The sequence below is a fragment of the Mchenga conophoros genome, linkage group LG18, assembly GCF_057382185.1.
Source record: "Mchenga conophoros isolate Kocher_MC1m ecotype Shallow Benthic linkage group LG18, M_conophoros_male_GT1.1, whole genome shotgun sequence".
NCBI classification, from domain to species: domain Eukaryota; kingdom Metazoa; phylum Chordata; class Actinopteri; order Cichliformes; family Cichlidae; genus Mchenga; species Mchenga conophoros.
In genome coordinates, this window is record NC_140543.1 from 17,902,951 (window position 1) to 17,922,434 (window position 19,484).

At 38.5% G+C, this 19,484-nt stretch overlaps 1 protein-coding gene across 4 annotated transcripts; it reads left to right on the forward strand.

Moving 5' to 3' along the window:
• The first annotated feature begins 1,308 nt into the window (after positions 1-1,308).
• mylk4a (myosin light chain kinase family, member 4a) lies at positions 1,309-19,058 on the forward strand. 4 transcript variants are annotated; one of them, XM_085253756.1, is made up of 15 exons: positions 1,309-1,578; positions 12,215-12,352; positions 12,581-12,677; positions 12,985-13,417; positions 13,759-14,081; positions 14,836-14,941; positions 15,448-15,541; positions 15,806-15,915; positions 16,111-16,252; positions 16,362-16,432; positions 16,541-16,669; positions 16,744-16,896; positions 16,999-17,077; positions 17,261-17,315; positions 17,650-19,058. In XM_085253756.1, the coding sequence occupies exons 1-14, from the start codon at positions 1,429-1,431 to the stop codon at positions 17,312-17,314; spliced, it is 2,079 nt and encodes a 692-aa protein (XP_085109882.1). In that variant the 5' UTR covers positions 1,309-1,428; the 3' UTR covers position 17,315; positions 17,650-19,058. The 4 variants fall into 4 exon arrangements, with proteins under 4 accessions (XP_085109882.1, XP_085109879.1, XP_085109880.1 ...); XM_085253753.1 differs by lacking the exon at positions 1,309-1,578 and adding an exon at positions 5,309-9,945; XM_085253754.1 differs by lacking the exon at positions 1,309-1,578 and adding an exon at positions 5,311-9,945 and having other exon boundaries at positions 13,762-14,081.
• The last annotated feature ends 426 nt before the right edge of the window (positions 19,059-19,484 follow it).

The window sequence follows — 19,484 nt, forward strand, 5'->3', positions numbered from 1 at the left end:
ATGCCCCCAGGCATGCAAGTTGTGGCTGTGGTTTTGCAAGACTGTGGGAACAAGCATTTTAAGTTTTCAGCAAGTTTTCGCTATTCAAATAATTCTCTAATAATTTCTCTATTGTAAATTCTGAATGTGCTTTCTTTATTTCCAGTTAAATGTCTTTTAAATGACCCATTTAACTGTTCTTCATCTTTATCTAATTGTTTATATCTATAATGGAGAAAATGTTTATTGAACTGTATCAGTAAAAATACACCACTGCGAAAATTCACAGTTCATAAGTTTAAATGATAAACTTCTAAGATCTCATATTCAGGATCAATGTCTATCAGTATCCAGAAATAACATAATCAGCAACACTTGTTATAATTTTACAAAACATTTGAAATACATTGGGGGGAAAAAGAAACTTAAATCTGACCTCAGTAAATTGAGGAATTCCAGTTGATCAAATATTAAAAATAAAACACAATATTAATAATAGTAATAATATTTAAAAAAAAAACCCAAAAAAACAAACCAATAACTAATGTGCCTCAACACTTCTCTGTCTTGTCTGTAAGAAGCAATCTTAGACATGCCTCCACCCAGAAGCCAAAAGTGAGCTCTGTGTTGTGTTTGGCAGAATGACTGGTCAAGTCAGAGGAGGTTTCCAGACATGCTACACATAGCTGTGTAGCTGTGACTGACCACTCTTAGCCAGATAATACATTCTTGGGATTGTGGTTATATATATTCACACACCTTTCACACACGTCTTTATTGCACAATATACTGAAGATATGGTGCTGAGCTTAAAGCTCTTCAGAGCCACCATGAAGTACTGATTAGAAGTTCATTTGTAGTGTCATTTAATAATTATTATATATGAAACTGATACAGCTGGAATCATTGAGTCTAATCCTTCATGTAATAGTCTTTGTGACATTTGCAGTGGGAATTGCATAGCACAGGCTATTGGTTTACACTGGGTCTGTGTTGACAGCGAGCTGGAAACCCATAACAATTCTCTCACTCTTCAGAGTCAATGCTGTGCTGATTTAATTTAGTTTTTCTTCATTCTGTGATTCTCAGTTTTAAAGTGGAGATCAATGGGACAAAAGTGATATAGAAAATTTAAAAAAGGTCGATTCCTAATACAGCTGGAGTGACTGGACAGCGTGAGAGAGAGCTTATCTCCCAGACACCCTTTGCTGGCACCTGTCACTCTTTTGTCATGAGGACACACTGCCCTTCCTTTAGCTGCAAGTGCTGATTGAAGTAGGACCCTTGGCTGAATTAAAAGAGGCTGCGGGAGGTAAAGTAGCATTAATGTCCTGCCAGCGCTTATCCTGAGAAAGTATACGCTCATCAGCTTCACTTGAGAGACTCCTCCTTGAGCTTTCAAAGGCCGTTTGTAGTTAAATATAGGCAAAGCGAGGCGGAAAGGGAAGGATGAAGGGTAAAGTGAAAGCCATGGACAACTTTGTCACATTCTGGGATATCTGGCTAGTCAACAGCATGTGTCTGATTCTTTCCTACCTCTGGCACAGCCTGTATGATTTATTCTACTACAGGAGGCAGCAAAGAGCGTTCACCATTCAGGTACATACAAAACCTTCTGATATGTGGGACAATATTTACACGTTAATCGTAAAAAGCTAAAATATCTTTGTGTTTTTAAACAATGGTTATCAGTATTTTACATTTTTTCATTGTATGGGTTTCAATGTAAGCATTTGAATAGTCAGCAGTTGTTCTGTGAAGAGTTTGATTGTCTTAATGCTTTGATGAGCTAGCAGATGGGACAAAGAAAACTTTCTACCTTTGCAAACAAAAACATTATATTCAGATCCAGTCTTTTCATCATGGGGATCATTTTGTTGTTATAAGTCCTAATGAGACAGCACAGAATACTAAAACATATTTGTTTAACTGCATTTTTTTTGGATCTGTGTAAGATGCTATGCCATGTTGTTTTAAAATCTAATTAGAAGAAGACATCTTTGATTTATTGAGGTATTAATAAGTGAATGTTAATGGCCCTATTACGTACACATATAACAATACTGTTGCACTGTGAGTTATGTTTTCTTTTACTCTGAAACACTAATTGTGTTTTTGCTTGCTGGCAATCATTAAAAAGGGCCTACAACAAATAGTATCAATCCTACCAAAAACTCTGTGTTAAGAAGAGGTGACAGCAGCAGCGTTTAAAGCAACATCTAATACCAGCTCTTACCTGGTAATCACCGTCCACATTGCTATGTCCTTCAAGAAGGGCAGAACAGTGTTTACTGTCACATCAGGACTGTATTTTTCTTGCAGAATAGAATTATTCCCTCCACTAAGGAAGTTATGCTTTGTCAGTTTTGCGTGCGTGCACGAGTGTCATTCTGTCTGTAAACACGATGGCTCGAGAAATTTTCAATGAATTCTGCTAAAACTTTAAAGAGTCGCCGAGTGGGGGCATGTTAACAACCTATGAAAATTTGGCGCACATCCACCAAAGTCATCAAGGTCAACTTCACGATTTATGAGTCATAAATTGACCAAAAAACCCTTATAACGTATAAACTACGATTCCTACATGTGTGGTATGTATCATTAACATATAAAAAGTACCATATAAAGATTTAAGATATCATGTTACATCTGACCTCTGACCTCTCCTTCAAGGTTAATAAATTGATCTGAAGGTCAAAGTGATAATAATGCTATACAGAGCTATTTAAAATTGTGTTTCTTACTTCCATTGTTTATGTCGACAGCATATAGGCATATAGGGAAGGATTTATGAGGATTCTTAATGTCATGTTGCTTTGGACCACTGATGTTTTCTTTAAGTAAACTTTAATTAGGTCAAGCTTTCATAATATGTCTTTTATCTTTTAAAAAAAATGTTTATATTGGCAATATTAGAGTGATTTATGGGGATTCTAAATATTACATTATAGTTTGCATCCAAATATCATGTCACATTTGACCTGTCATATCTGTCTGTTTTTTTTTTTCAATTTTGCCCCAAAACGTGTTATATCTTTGACGAAAGTATGTCAAGAGCAAGAGAATGAGCTGCCTAATCAGTTAGACAAATAAACAATAACTATAATCAAAATAATGTCAAGTACATTAAAATGGGTTTCCACAGGGTGAATAATAAAAGCCGGCACTTTGCACTTCTTTTTACGGAAATAAAAACGTACAATTTCCAAAGTATGTTTAAAAAGAACAAATGAAATATATGTACCATAAAGAAAATGAGCTGCCTTGGTGGAGGTTTGCACTTTTTGAGTGTTCATGTTTCTAGTGGTGATTTTTAAGTTAGTAGTATTATTAGTATTATTATTTAAATGAAAGGACATTACACCACTGTATGTGTTAAAATCAATATTCTTGGATAGTGATATACAGTGTTTTAACCCTACAGCTATGTCTTGCTGCATGTATCTATTGGTATTAAGTGTGGTTTTTTTTGTTTTTTTTATTGTACAGTGCATTGAGACTTTTATGTCTATGAAAAGCTCTATAAAGTATAAATAAACTTTACTTACTTAGTTTACTATGTCAAAAGAACCGCTGTTTTCTGCAGATATCCCCTTACTTGAACATAATCACCTCTCTTCTGCTCTTAGTCTTCTTCAGTTCCTTGGAATAGACTAAAGATTCACTGCTGGGATCAAAATACATAAATATTACCTGATGCATAATAAAAGTTTTTATTCTACAGGTGAAGTCCAGTTCAAGTTGTATACTACACAGGAAAATGATGTTGTGCTCTATTGTACCCTTAGGTTTCATGGAAAGTCTGGCCTCAGCAAGTCTGTATGACACTTCAGACAACACAAGTGCCACAGATGTAAACTATATTTGCCTGTAATTCATTACAACAAGACAAACTTATGTACCCAATTGGCCTAAATCCTGTTACATACAATGCCACAGTACATCACAAGTAAGTAGTTTAACTAAAAATCCGCTGTCAGTGTCAATAGCAGATGAAGATTAATAACTTTGTAAATGCAGAATTTATAGTTGAGCTAGATTATTTGTGTAGTTTAGTACTTGCTTTGTTCTTCTTGTGTTTTAACAGTTACTGCCACAAGGGAATGTCAGCACAATCTTTGGCTTCCTCTTATGCTTATTAGAAGTTGGAAAGTTCTTTGCACAACATTCAGTTTGTTGGGACTGATTTAGGACTGTAGCTGGTGGCGTTTGTGGGAGCACATTAGAGAATCACCTGTAAAGGTACAGTGTACTCTAGTGGCAGAGCATGACAGACACAATAATGTAGTGTCTCTGCTGAATGATGAAACAGACAGGAGATTCTGGCTTTGCTGCCATCTAGCGACTTAGTGATTTTTGGCAGCCTTGATTTAGTGTAGTACATTCAGGGGCTGACATCAGAGCAAAAAATGTTTTCTGCAACTCAACAGTTTTGTCTTTTGTTGTTTGCAGCTCAACAGTTCAGTTCACTTTGTCTCCTATGTGTTTTTGTTTCCATCAGAACTCTTACATGGCATTTTATTTTGAAGAAAGCTCATGTATACTGAGGGAAATCTGACTGAGAGTAAATATATACACTGCCTATATACACCGCTGCTTATAAATACACGCATCCTCTAGTTATCTTTAATACTGTGGCAGTATACCATAGAGACAAGCTGAAGACTTCTCACCCTCTCTTGTTTCCATTCCTTGGCATTTAGGAGACACACACTGACATTTACTCTAGGAGAGTGGCACGTATTTGACCAAGCTTTCTTTGCAGTCTGTCACTAACGTTGATATCTCTTGTGTAAAACGCTCCTTACATTTCCATACTGGTAATAATAGTGCCTTAGGGAATATATTCCTCAGTGGGACTGCACTTGATGTTAATGGGAGTGAATTAGGATTACAATAAGGATTATTGTGCTATGTAGAAGCAAATGAATGAAATTATTCTGAGCAGTGCTTAGATTAAAAAACAACAACAAACAACTGTGACAGTATGCAGGTAATTTTACTGTTCTCTTTGTATGGGTCGTTGCCTATGAATTTTTGTTTAAGCAATTTAAATTGGATGGGTACAATTTAAGGCATACGTTAAATCTAAAGATGCACAATATTGAACCATAAGAAGTTTTTGTGTGAAATATGGAAGCAGTTTAAATGTGGAATTAAAGCAATGTTTAAAGATAAAAAAAAATTATTTTCAAGAGATACAGAAATTTTGAGGGTGTATTGTGTTTATAGACTTGCATACAGTTGTAGATGTATATTGTCTGATTATATGTTATGTGGAGGAACATTGAAGCAGCATTCAGTCAGTCATTTTTTATAATCTCTGTAACTTTATGTGATGCACTATAAGGCAGAAGTCACCACAATATAAGAAAATTACAAGATGATGTAAAAAAAATGTATCCAGCTTGTAGAATTTGCAGCTTGTAGAATTAGGAAGAAATGGAACCACTGTACAGTTGTCATTGGCGTGGACAATATGCTATAAAAGGGAAAATATTTTTTGTACCAAGCTGTAAGTATGTTTATTTCTACCCTGATGTTGGAAATTATAACACAGGAGTCTATCAGGATTAGCTTCCTTTTTGGAGTGACCCTCAGGTGGTCGTGTATGAAAGTTTTCTGGCACTTTGTTGGTTTTATTTGAAGCACTCCTTGTGGTATATGACTAACAATATAATGGGAAATCACAACACCTTCTATTTGAAAAATTAAACCAGTGAAAGCACCCAAAAAATGACTGTATTTTCTTAAATGGTCATTGGATGGAGGATCCAAAAGCTGCTTTCAAAATATGTACATATTTCAGTTTGCATACAGAAATGTGCACACAATGCGTCCTCGTGACAATTGCATTTAACAAGACAGACATATTTGTATGCAACGAGAGGGTGAGGGTGAAGTTGGAGTGTGTGCGTCTCACTATATTGAATCATCAGGACGCTGTGTAGTGTGGTTTCATGACATTAAATAAACAGAACCAGAAAGTCTGTCAAAGTGCAGCAGCAAAACGTGTTTGCATGCCAAGACAAAATCTGAGATGACAGCGGGAGAAAAGAAGAGGCTTCTTAGACATTAGCATGAGGAGTTGAGTTTCATGGTTGCCAGTCACATTTAAGCCCACAAGTTTCCAAGAGAAAGTATAGCCAGAGCTGGCAGACAGAGCGGTGTGTGAGCGGAGTCGGAGAGGTGACTGGATGGTGGCCATAGCACACATCCCCAGAGCTTCCCAGGACATTGTGTTCTCTGTAAGGGCAGCCCATTTTTAATCTTGTCTCAGTGCCAAACAAATAACCTAATGCAGAGGGTCATGCCACAATATTCACACACTGACCCTTTAAAAAATGCTGTCTAAACAAGCAAGCAAGCAAGCAAACAAACACATTTGTAGGGCATTTAGGTAAACTTTTTTACATTTTTGTATCTTCTTTTCATTTTTTATATTCTTCCACTGCTGTCAACAGAAGCTTAAATGAATAAACAGACAAACAAAAAAAACCATACTATGCTGCATGTACACAGTATGTGTAGATGGATGTATGCATACAGGTGAGGACAATGAGGGGTACATAGTTTCATCGGAAATTTGAAGCAACATGTAAGTCTTTCAGCAATTATTTGTGCAGAAAAATGCCTCTAAGCATTCATTTTCCAAAAGCATGTCCCTTGAATGTATAATAAATAACCAAAATAATGTGACAATTTATTGAAGCTTAAAAAAATGAGGTCAGTGACAAAAATCTATGCACAGTTAGTTCATAATTATGAATTCGCAGAGGATTTTTCTGCAATTTACCAGGGAAAATAAATATATTTGGGCTTTTGAATGGTTGTAGAAGAAATAAGACATTCAAAAACATCATCTGTTTTCTGGGGGTTTTTTTGCAACACGGCAAAGAACTTATTCACTGAGTGATAAATCAGCTTCATCAGTTGCAACCAAGTGATTGTGGCATAAACTAGATTGATTCTTCTTAGTGCTTTTATTACGTATGACTTTGGGGATACAAAGGGTACACGGTGATCTCAAAAGTTCTAAGTTCTACTATTTAAAGGTGTTGTCCCCTGTGCTGTATATCAATTTACCTTCACATGTTTTCCACTCTAGAAGTCACTCGAGAACTACAAGTTCAACTGGGATACGCACCCGTAAATATAACAAAGAATTATTTTGAATAATTTATAAAGCATTCATCATTTATGCATTACACAATGCCGCTAAACATCCCAGTGATTTTGCTGTCACATTAACGTAACAACTTTTAACCACGCAGCAGCAGACCGGGCAAAGATTTCACAGCTTCCACATTGTGTGTACACATACTCGCTCTTGGCAGAGATGGTGAGAGACGACTTTGAGCCCTGGCCGTGATGCTGTTACTTTCTTTGGTATTAGTTTCACTGTAAAGTGTAAGTGATATAAACTTGACATTTGCTTTATGTCATAAGTCTAATGTCTCTTTATATCTCCTGCTGGGTTTCGTAACCTCCCACCGCTGACCACTGACAGATCTACCGAGATTGTGCCAGGATGTTGCAAGGTTGCGTTTAATGTCCACTGATATGACAACAACACCATGTTGCAGAATCATTTGCTCTGTCTTGTCTTTAATATTTGTGTTTGTTACATGCACATGCACACTGTAAGAAAGCAAAGTGTCCGAGCTCATTAAATTGACACAACATGCTGTTAATTCCCATGCTGTCTGTCATCTGCTGGCATTCAAAGACAGGTGTGAGCACTGGTGTCTTACCCTGAGTGACTGATGGTCCATTTCATTCCATCTGTTTCTGCCCTGTCACAGTTACTTGGTCTTCCCGCTGCAGCTGTCTTGCTTTAGCGAGACACGAGACAATACAAATACAAGGGGAAGCAGTGGTTCGGTTCACTCTCTGGTCTCACTGGTGTAGAAGGATTTGTGAAGGCTTTGTTCAACATAGCGTATCTACACCAAAAAAAAAAAAAAAAAAAAAAAAATTAGACAAATGTTCAACCCGGTGTGGTGACTTGTCATGAAACATAAGCCGACAGGTAAACTCTTTTTGTCCCACTTCACTTGCTTGCACTTTCCTTTGCAGAGTTCAGAACCTTCCCTGGTCCTTTGCACCAGTGAGGTCAGACTTTGGCTCGAGTCACAACGAGTTTGGCTAAGGTCACCGTGGCTCAATTTGTGCTCTGTGCCTCTGTTGTCAAAATAATTTCATGGTAGCTTGAGCAAAGCTGGATCCTTCCTTCATTTTGGCATCCGTGTACTTATGGGTACAGAATGAACTCAGAAAGGCAAAAAACAAAACGAAACAAAAACCCGACCGACAGCGAGGCTGCATTTGTGTTTATATTTTTTCTCTGATTTGTTGGTAGAATACATCATGCCTATTTTGATATATAGTGAACCTGGATTGCGGTCATATTACAGCAGCTCAGTTAAAATGGATCCTTTGCTGTCTTAAGGATGGTTATCGGTGGATGTTTCTGTCAGTGAGTAAGCATCATATAACTCGCCCATGTTACCCATCTCTTATTTCAGGTCAGGGATAAACATTTTAATCTATCTCCACCCAACCAAGAAACACAGACCTCTTCAGGTTGCCCTGACACTGAATGCGAGTTTTAGGCATTCAAAAGATAAGGAGGGAATCTGCATTGCAACATGGTTCTCATTCACAACAGTACACGCACAGTCACATACATCAGTGCCAAATATCTTACAGCCCAGTCCTTCCCTTGATGTCACAAACATTTCAATACAACAAATAAACACTCGAACGGAACATTTTCTCTTTTGAAATGATCTCAAACGTACTCTTGCGTTGCCTAAAAAGCCACACATGGACTTCACATTCAGCTCTCTGTCTTTTTTTAGTGCAGTTGATTCAAAAATGTGAACCACATGTATCCGTCTCTTGGAACAAGTTAATACCTCCGTCAGTTAAATAGGATAAATTGTGCAAATTAATGAGCATTGTCCTTAGAAGCAGAAATGTGTACAGTGAACGTTTTGACAGCCAGCAGGCGAGTGACGGTGGTGGGCTTAACACTTAAAGACTCTCAAACGTCTCATATGTCCCAAGCATTGCCAAGCTCCCACCCCAATCACTTAAACCCTGCTGACGTAGGCTGGCCGTTTACATTTAGGGACACCTGCTCACTCCATTCTAGATACCAATTCTAGAAGAGAGGAGCAGCCGCTCAGGGATAAGGTTTGGGAGGAACAGAAGTCTGACTCAGTAGTAACTGAGATAAACACAAATTGAGCTTTATAGTTTATTTGATCTGTCACCTGGCAGTTTTCGATGTAGAATATTTTTTCTGAATTTTATTTCATTTTCTGTAGAGCTGGCTAAGATTTTTGCAGAAGTATTTTTGAGGGCATTCTTGGTCCTATTCTTGTCTCAAGTTGGTGTCTTAACGTGAATTTTACATCACTGGAAACCATGAGTTCCCTGGTAATAAATGCAGTGGGTGATGGCGAGAACGCAGGCTTTGATATCATCCAAAATCGCATAGAGACACTGAGCAGCAAGATGGACAAGCTCATCAATATTCAGGAAAAAGTCCTCAGCCGACTAGATGGGATGTCTCACGACATTGACGACATTGAGAAGGATATGGAGAATTTGAAGGTCGACAAGGAGGAGATCCATCTCCCGCCCAGGGTAATGAATCAGACCCAAGTCATGGGACGAGAGGTGGGGCAGATTTGCCAGGAGATGAGCTCCATCATGTCGGTGGTGAACCAGCGGTCCGAGCAGCAGGCTCAGAAGCTGGAAGGAATGGAAAAATTGGTCCTAAGCATGCAACAGGTGATCAGCTTCATCGGGGAGACGGTGAAACATTCGAAGATAATGGAGCTGATGCTCAAAGGCCCGACGGCTAAGAAGGGCTCGAGGTCAAAAGACAGTAAAGGGAAGCAAGCTATAAAGAGGAAATCATCTTCAGATACTGTATCGAAAAAGCCTGACAAGGTGAGACAAGCTGAAGTAAGACACTGCACATATAGGCTGAAGTGTGCACCTGCTCTATACTGCAAAAGGACTGTAAGATGTTTGGTCATGAATGAGGTTTTGGAGAAAAAGGGGACAACCTTTATTACTGATCCAATTTAGATTCACAAGCATTTGTTTTGATGTATATAAAGGTGGCCCAGGCATCATAGCCCATGCATCACCATGAGCATCAAGTCTTGTATTTTCCATGCTGACTTTGATTTTTAAGATCTCACTGGGATCTTGTTGTTCTTGGCAGGACATATGAAAATGATCATAGCAGCAAATGCGACTTGGCTTGTGTGTGAAATTCCACATATAATGGACTGGTGTAGTGTCTGAGTTTTGGCGTGTACAAACTTGCCAACTGCTGATTAAAGGTAAAGTAAGCAAGAAGACTAGTTTTATAGTGTTGGGTAAGCTACTGGACAGTATGTCACTTATTCCATATATAAACTCCCAGTTTAACTCACACGTGTCGATGTTGGATCTCCGAGTGTAACTTGAGGGTCTCCTTCGCATGAAGCGTGCGGGGGGACCTCCAGCAGGGCACGAGAGGGCCAGTGCAAGGTCTGCGGTGAAATACGAGTGGCCTGGTTTAGAAATGCTGTCTTTGGATGCGGGCTACAGTGTTTGTGGTCCAAATAGTCTTGCATCCCTTCAGCTTACCAGGTGTTAACAAACTGTAGAGTTTTCTTTCCTTTTCTGTCATGCAGTCCATTTCTTTCATTTCCATTTCATTTCTGCGGCTCTCTTGTGCAGACCTATTAGTGTTACTATCCAAGTCATATCTTTGCCATTATTGCTTTGTTGATGAACAGTCATTGTCTGAAGTCTTTGTCATTGTGATTCCTTGCAATCTTCTAAACTTCTTGCAGCACATAAAATGTAAAACTTAGGTGAGAGTTCTTGTTACAATGCTGCCAAGGTATTTTTGAATTACAGCTTCCAGTAATTGTCTTTATTTTAAACTGCAGATAGTGTTTCAGAAGTCTGCTACAAGTTCATGGAAGTAATACAGTCCCATTGAGGCAATGCCCCCAAGTCTACCAAGATTCAAAATGTTGAACTTATTGAAGAAAAAGAAAAAATCTAATATGCATTTTTATATGACTTTTTTTTTAAAGGAAAAACAATTCACCAACTGAAAACTTAGGATCCACTCACATCCAGTTAAACCTCACTAAAGGTCACTGAGTGCTGCTTGACATCTTACACCACACTCCTATCAGTTCGCCACACAGCTTGTATCTCTCTTGATGTATGACGTACAAGCAAATCGCAAACTCACTTAAATGGCTCTGACGTAACATGATAACGATATCACATACTTGGAAAAAATACCTACGTAACAGTGCACATTGTGCAGTGGTGCACTCTTAGGTTTTATATGCCCATACTTGGTTACGTTAAAATCAGACTCAACGATATCAAGCCCGTTAAAAGTTTGTGTCACATTTTATGGCTTAATTATACCCTGATGATTAATGACCAAATACCAATGTGATGTTTTCACCGTGACTCACGTTTCAGGGAATTTCTGTTGTTGTCAGAGCACTTGCCAGGTGGCTGCTCCGTCTTCCTCCACCTCCACAGGTGTGACATACTTGAAAGTAATTCGGGCTACTGCGGCATCTGCATTCACTTCCTCACCCTCCAATCACCGTGGTCACTGGGGAGACGCTGCACTTGAAATAGCTCCCCTGTTGTTTATGTCCCAACAGCATACAGAAAACAAATGTGAGACACCTGATGTTCAAGGCAGGCTTTTTTCCATGCTAAGGTGATCAGAGAGTGTTTAGTGAGTTTCCTTAGCTGAGAAATTTGAACTACAGCCTGCAGTCACTTGCAATATTTTCCATTCAGGGTCGACATTGCATTCCATCGCTGAGTGTGACCAGTGATAAGCTATAAATTCACTGCCCTGCTCCTGTCTATCCAAGTCTGCCACAAATAATCAAAGGCATGCAATTCTACCAGTGCAATAAAGATGTGCACTAACTGTGCTAATTTGTGTGCTGAGAACAGAGAAAATGCTTCGTATTTTATCCTTCATTCACCTGTCATCAAATTACTCAACGTTTTATTAACTTCTTGTTGCGTTTTACGTGTGACACTAAATCCAACATGTCTTTGATTTTTGATTCATCCTGTGCATTAACGTGTGAATCTAACTTACCAAAATGCCACCAATTCTGTGTGCATTCATGTAACCCTTCTAAGCATTGTCTTCTTGTCTTTTTACTAGAAAACTACCTCTAATAAAGGGAAAAAAGGGAAACAAGAGATAACGCCTGCATGCAAGCCCAGTACTCTGCAGTCTTCTCCCAAGATAAAGCTTCACGGACCAAAGCATTTCCTCACCTCTCGCAAATGTGGAAACTTTGTACGTTTATGTGCTTAGAGAACATGTGAAATATTTGCATCGCCACTCCAGAGATACGAAAAAAAAGAAGACCATTTGTATTTTATAATCGCTCTGGGACAAGAAATAGTACCAGGGCGACACAACTGCTTTGTTTATTTTCTAATAAAGCTTTGATCATGCATTCATTTCATATTAACGTACTCGTCTGGGTCTCTGGTTTGACAGTTTCTGTTTTGCATTTCACAGTTGAAAGACCACAAAGGCAAAGATGGGACAGATACACCCCGTTTGAGCCCTAAGGGTCTGAAAGCACAAAAGAAGATGAAGCCTCCAGATACAGCAGGTGCTGAGATCAACACACTGTTACTTCTACAAACTCCAGTGTCTCTTTGCAAGTCAAAATAATCTGAGACACAGCAGCAGCAAAATGTAAATAAATACTCTAAAATACCTTCTATGAGTGGAACATGTGGCTGTATTACAGTGTTATTACACGTAGCTGTTGCTTGCTAGCGTTTAATTGGGATAGAAACTACGTTTAAAGATCGGAGTGGAATTTTTCAGAGTGAAAATGTTAATTCTTCTTAAAGTGATGAATATTAACCAGATCCTAAGAGACTAAATCTAACTTCTCTTTGGTATTCTTGTAGAACATATCTCACTGAAGAAGCAGATTTTGCTCCTTGAGGAGGTTCAGAAACTCAACAGGGAGAACGCTGAGAAATCAGGTCAGCAGATCACCCTTGGTTTTCGGGATCTAGAAGCTGGAGTGCCCCTTAAAGATCAAGAACCCGATGCCTCTGCCAGCAGCTTGGTGGACTACCTGCAAGAAGACTCCCAAGTGGATATTGCTGAGAAAAATGAGGATGTTGAGGCAGTTAGTGAGGAGGAAAGTGGAGAGAAGGTGCCTGAGGATGTTACAGAGAAGGAGCTCAAGCCTAGTGTGGAGAATCTAGGGAAGCAAAAAGAAGAAGAAAAGCTTGAAGTCCAAGAGGACAAAGAGGAAAAAGGTGTTTCTGCAGCTGAAGAAGACTCAGGTCTTTCTACCTCCCCTGACAAGAAGAAGGAAGCAACTCCAATCAGGTAGTCCATTATTACATTTAAGGACTAAAACAATCTGTAATAATTTATTATTATTACAATTATAATACTAAACATTTTAGTGTCTGTTAAAAATTGCTGAACAAAACATGATATTTCATGAACGTCCTGTATGGTGTCACATTGCGACTGTATAGTATATATTTAAGATCTAAAACATTTCATTAATTCAATAACAATTCATAACAGTGTTAGATATGTTATTACATTATTTTTGTTTGTTTGTGTTTTTTCTATTTTTTGGTCAAATTTATGCACAAAAACATAACAAATTTTTTTTTTAAAAATGCAAAAAACATACTAATACATCGACTTTCATTCAGTAGAGATGACCACAAAGATGCAGCACCATCTCCTGAGGCTGAACAGGACACCATATCACAGGTCAGCAGCACCAAGTCCTTTGTCACCCAGGAACACTTTATTGTAGAGGAACACCCAAAGAGCCAGCTGCTGGAAAAGAAGGTGGAAGAGGAGGAAGAAAACAAAAATAAGGACGAGAAGAAGGCTGAGTCAGAGGGTTGGGGTGTCTTCAAGGCAGATGGAATTGAACTCCAGCTGAACCTGAAACAACAGGTGGAGAAGGAGAGAGAAAAAGATGATGCAGGAAAGGAGGATGACGATGGTCCTGAGCAGTACTTTATCGGTGAGAGCACCAGTAAATTATTATATACTTATCTTTGTAGCATTATACATTTTTTAAACTGAAAATGTGTTTGCTTTTTCAAGGTAGCAACAAATTCTGTATGTATCATTTATAGTACACTGTATAGTAGAAGTCTTTGTAATGGCTTGACTGGAACTGCTCAAATATCTGTAAAGAGTCTTTATATAGCTTTATATATCAGTACATACATTTATATGCGTTCCCACTCTTTTTATTGGGACTCTGAGCATAGTTAGTCGCAGACTTCATTCAATTCAGTTCAGTTTATTTATATAGTGCCAAATCACAGTCACCTCAAGTTGCTTTACACTGTAAGGTAAAGACTGCAATAACAGAGATAAAACCCCAGTTATCAAAAGAACTTCTGAGCAAGCACTTGGCGACAGTGGGAAGGACAAACTCCCATTTAACAGGAAGAAACCGCAGGTACAGCCAGACCATCTGGTATGACTGGTTCTTGGTGAGGGGAGGGAGGATAAAAAAAGAAAAATAATTACAAATGGAATACTACAAAATGAAGTGAAATGGTAACCTGTTATATTAAAGCGGCAACTCTGTAGCTGTTGATTATCATAGCACTTTAGTACACAATGTGCTAACTTGATTATGACAGCTATCTACACTCTCCAAAGGCTCACTGTAGCTAATTATCAGTGAAGCTTGTATGTTCTCACATTCCTCAACTTATTAAAACAGATTACATCTTTTTTCTTGTGCCCCCATCCGACTTTAGACACCGCTCCACCTCCAGTGGCTCCTTTTAATCACCGCATTGTGTCAGCCAAGCCCAACCTGATTACAAACTTCTATACCATCAGCTGGCAGGAGATCCTGGGCGGGTGAGTGCTGTACTTCTCCTCAAATCTCCATGAAATGCAAAATAAGTAAAAGATATCGACAAGTTGATCTATCACAGATCAAAGATGGTAAGAACAGGTTTTAATTACCCGTAAAATGTAACCGCGTAAAGTCCCCCCAACCCCCGCCTTTCTGATGTTTCATAACTTCAGAGTCACGGCAGTTATTTTTACTTTAGAACCGACTGGCATGTGAAACTGTATCCCCGGTGCCAGCTGGTAGCTAATCACAAAGTGTTAATCCAAGTCTTCAAAGTGGAGACACAGCTTGGCTCACATTTAATGAAATAACAGATTAAGCACAAGACTCTCCAGAAACATCCCCGTATGAAGGAAGATCAGTTTTTGATTCGTCGTGGGAAAATACATCTATCACAGCACCATCTTTCCCAACTGCTGGATCGTCTGACTTGATGTGATAATGGAACTGACACGTTTCTCTCCAGCTACAGAAATCTGACTTTTGTCTTTGCTTTCTCTCCTCAAAGGGGTCGTTTCGGCCAGGTGCACAAATGTGTGGAGAATTCATCCGGTCTCACTTTGGCAGCGAAAGTCATCAAAGCCAGGAGTCAGAAAGAAAGGGTATGACACCTCTCATGTACTGTCACGACTACAAAGTACAGTGACAGCTACATCACATGATATAAAAAGCAGAGTCCTGGTTTCGAATTTTAAACACTCGCTAGTACAAAACAAGATCGCTCTTGGAACAGAGATAGAGGGAAATACTTGTCACCGAGGTGACAAGTATTTGACCTAGAAGAGAAGAAGCATTGTCTGTCCTAGCAGAGAACAGCTGACACCTCTCATCGCATCCGTGTGTCTGTGTTTCTGTCTCTTTGGTAGGAGGTCGTGAAGAATGAGATCCAAGTCATGAATAATCTCGACCATGCCAACCTGATCAAGCTGTATGCGGCCTATGAGTCAAGAAATGACATCATCCTTGTACTTGAATAGTACGTTCCTTTATTAAAAAACATGTTTATTTATTTCAGAAGGGATTTTGGTTTACTTATAGCTTATTATTTACCTTTTTTCTAATTTGGTTTCATATGCAGCTTACTTTGCTTACGTATTTTATCTAACCTGCCTTTTTTTTTTCTTTTTTAAATTTCTTTTAATGCTTTTCATGTGCTCGTCTTTGCCTTCAGCGTTGCCGGAGGCGAGCTGTTTGACAGGATTATTGATGAAAACCACACTTTGATGGAGTTGGATGCTGTGCTGTTCATCAGACAGATCTGCGATGGCCTGCAACACATGCACAAAATGTCCATCCTGCATCTCGACTTGAAGGTAACAAAGTCACACATGTTTGCAGTGATTACTTTGTAGATATATTGCATAACAGGATTATCCCATTCAAAAAGTCAAATGGTAATACTTTGTTGTTGCTGAATTTCAGCCAGAAAACATCCTGTGTGTGAGCAGAATCACAAATAAGGTCAAGATCATTGACTTTGGTCTTGCCAGGATGTAAGTACTGGTATTTACTTCTGTTTTATTCCCACTTGGATGAACTGCTGTGGTCGTACAACATGCAACATGTCATTTTTGTGAATTTCAATCATATTTCAAACTTAGATATAAACCAAGGGAGAAACTCCGAGTGAATTTTGGGACTCCAGAGTTTCTCGCTCCTGAAGTCATCAACTATGACTTTGTGTCATTCAACACAGACATGTGGAGCCTTGGTGTAATTACATATATGCTGTAAGTAAACACACAGAAGCATGCATGCACATCCACAAACCTTTGCTGATCATCCGTTCCCTTTTCCCTGCTAGTCTGAGCGGTCTGTGTCCCTTCCTCGGCGATGATGACAATGAGACTCTGAATAACATCTTGGCCTGTCAGTGGAACTTTGAGGAACAAGAGTTTGTAGATACATCAGAAGAAGCCAAAGACTTCATCTCCAGACTCCTGATTGTAAATAAAAGGTATTTGGATTTTGTACACATACACTGACCTCTGATCTTACGAAAGCTAATAATACATGAAGTGTGTAAAAACAAATATTGTGATTTTGTGTTTCCCATTAGTTGGAGGATGGGGGCATGTGAGGCTCTGAGGCATCCTTGGCTTGCCGACCCTGCTCTTCATCATCGTCTTCACACAAAGGTAAAGCATGCGTTTGTGAGGGTAAAGGCTTTTTATGCTGGAAAAGTACTTAAATTTGTAAAATATGTGAACCTAGTAAAGAAAATTATTTGAATGCATCTTATTGTGCTTTACATTTGTTGTGGATATTTATTCCTGTCTTACCGTTGTACTGGTGATTATTGTTTTTTGTCTGTTTCACAGAAAACTATGTGCAGATCACGGAGATCATCATGTGTGCCCAATACTGAAAGCTGAGGTGGGTCTGAAAGTATTGCTCTATATTTAAATCTGTTCCCTTCTTATATGCACACACCTCCTTATACTCACCCTGGGCAGGATGCCAGTGTATCAGGGCAAACACAGAGAAACACACCCTCACATGCACGCCCAATTTAGAATCATGAGTTAACTGAACCGACGTGTTTTTTTTGGGCTGTGGGACGACATCTTAAAAATTCAGTGTCAGAGTTATGCTTTCAAATCATCCACAAGAGGGAAGCATGTCTCAAATTTTGTTTGGAGTAGCAGAATGGATGCTGCGATACAGATGTGGTTCTCTCACAGTAAACCATCGCAATGTTTCTTTCCAGGGTGCTACACTGAGGTGACGCTCCACCTGTGGCCACTTGGACCAACCCTTCTGTCCCTGTAAATTACCTAGATTTTAGTCAGTGTACTCATGACACTGACTGAAAATCTGTCTACACCGCAAACCTCTTCCTGACATGTGATCCACTGTGTTGTGTTATTGTAAGCAACACCCTGATGAAATATATAAAGGAAAATAGCTCAGTTTAGGTATAACAGTAGCTAGTTCTGTGTGTTAAATACTGGTGATGATGTCACAAAAAAACAGGGTAAATAAAAAAAAAACAGACCATCACATAACACTAAAAAATCCAGTAGAATTACTATGTGACGTGTGATTACTGTGCTATCATTGTGAAGCTACTACTGTTCAGTTATTGTTGAAACTGTGACAGGGGAAGTATACATGTTCAACTGGTGGTTTGCAATATTCTTTTATTTGGCATTTCAAAATGGTGCTGAAGTCATAATCTGATGTAGTTTTAATAGAAACATATTAATACTTATTATTATTATTATTATTACAAATTGCTATTACACATATTGTATGATAGTGTTTGCTTGTGGAAAGCACAAAAATTCGCATTTTCTTCTCTTTTATTTCACTATAAAATTCTCGCTTGGACTCATCCTTATTTATCTCTAACCAAAAACACTGTACTGCCTTTCCTTGCTGATTTTTTTGTCCTTTTGAGAACAACAACTTTATGCATTTAGAAATATACCTCAGCTGCTACTGCTTGAAGGCTACAGCAACAGTTGTAATATAAATGTAATTATGTGCGCTGCCCTCTTGGTTATAAACACGGTAAGCTGTAAATAGGTGCTAATAATTCAAATTAGAATCTGTTGGATGTGCATTGTGCTTATTGGAGACAATGAAATTTGTGTGTTTGGCTTAACAAGCTGTAGTATGTGCGCTTTATGACCTAATATCACACAATGCTGCTGAGGTTCCACTGGACAGACTAGTCGGCAACACATGTCACCTTAAAATAAACACCATGACAACACAGTATATGTCTTATTAGCAAAGTATATACATTTTTTTTTGCATGTCTTTGCAGCTAAAGTTTGAACTTGGTACGTAGTTATAATTTACATTAGTTTTTTTTTAACTGTACCTTGTGCTTCAGAGCCTCTCTTTCTGCATATTCATCGCACTAAAATCGCTAATAAAGAAAACAAGTGTTTATTTGAAACGCCTTCTGTGAAGGTTCACTAACTGAGAGTGACACACCGTCTACCTGTTGCTGCCTCTCTAGTTAGAGCTACGTTTTCATCTACCTTCGTGTTAAATGCCAGATTATTGTAGTTCTGGTAAAATAAGTCGTTCTCACTGATTGCTAACATATTTAGCATGTATTTTTGAAGTGTGCACACACTCATTAAACTGAAATTGTATCTTCAAGCGTTTGTTGTCCTTTCTTCTTTTGAATTTTAAGTATACTGCATGTTGTCAAAAACTAAATCCATTTAGTAAGATAATATTACAGAGACCTTTATAGCTTTCTTTGTGTGTTTATAAACTTTGCAATATTCTATTTTTGGCAGAGTTATTTTTTTTTAAACCTTGGCTCAGTTTATGTAATAAACATAATAAGTGAAACACAGGAGCACACACTTTCACTCAGAATGAAAGTAGAGCAGATTCCAGGAGCAAAATCAGGAGAATCTGAAGGGGTCAGTTTGTGCAATACAGTCACTTGAGAAAATAAACTGAGTGTGTGGGGTGACGATGCTGTTGCAGTAATGGGATTCAGGGTATCAGGGATTGTACCGACAACAAAAAACAGGCTAAGAGTCTTAAAAAAGGAGAATGACAGTGAGGAAAAGT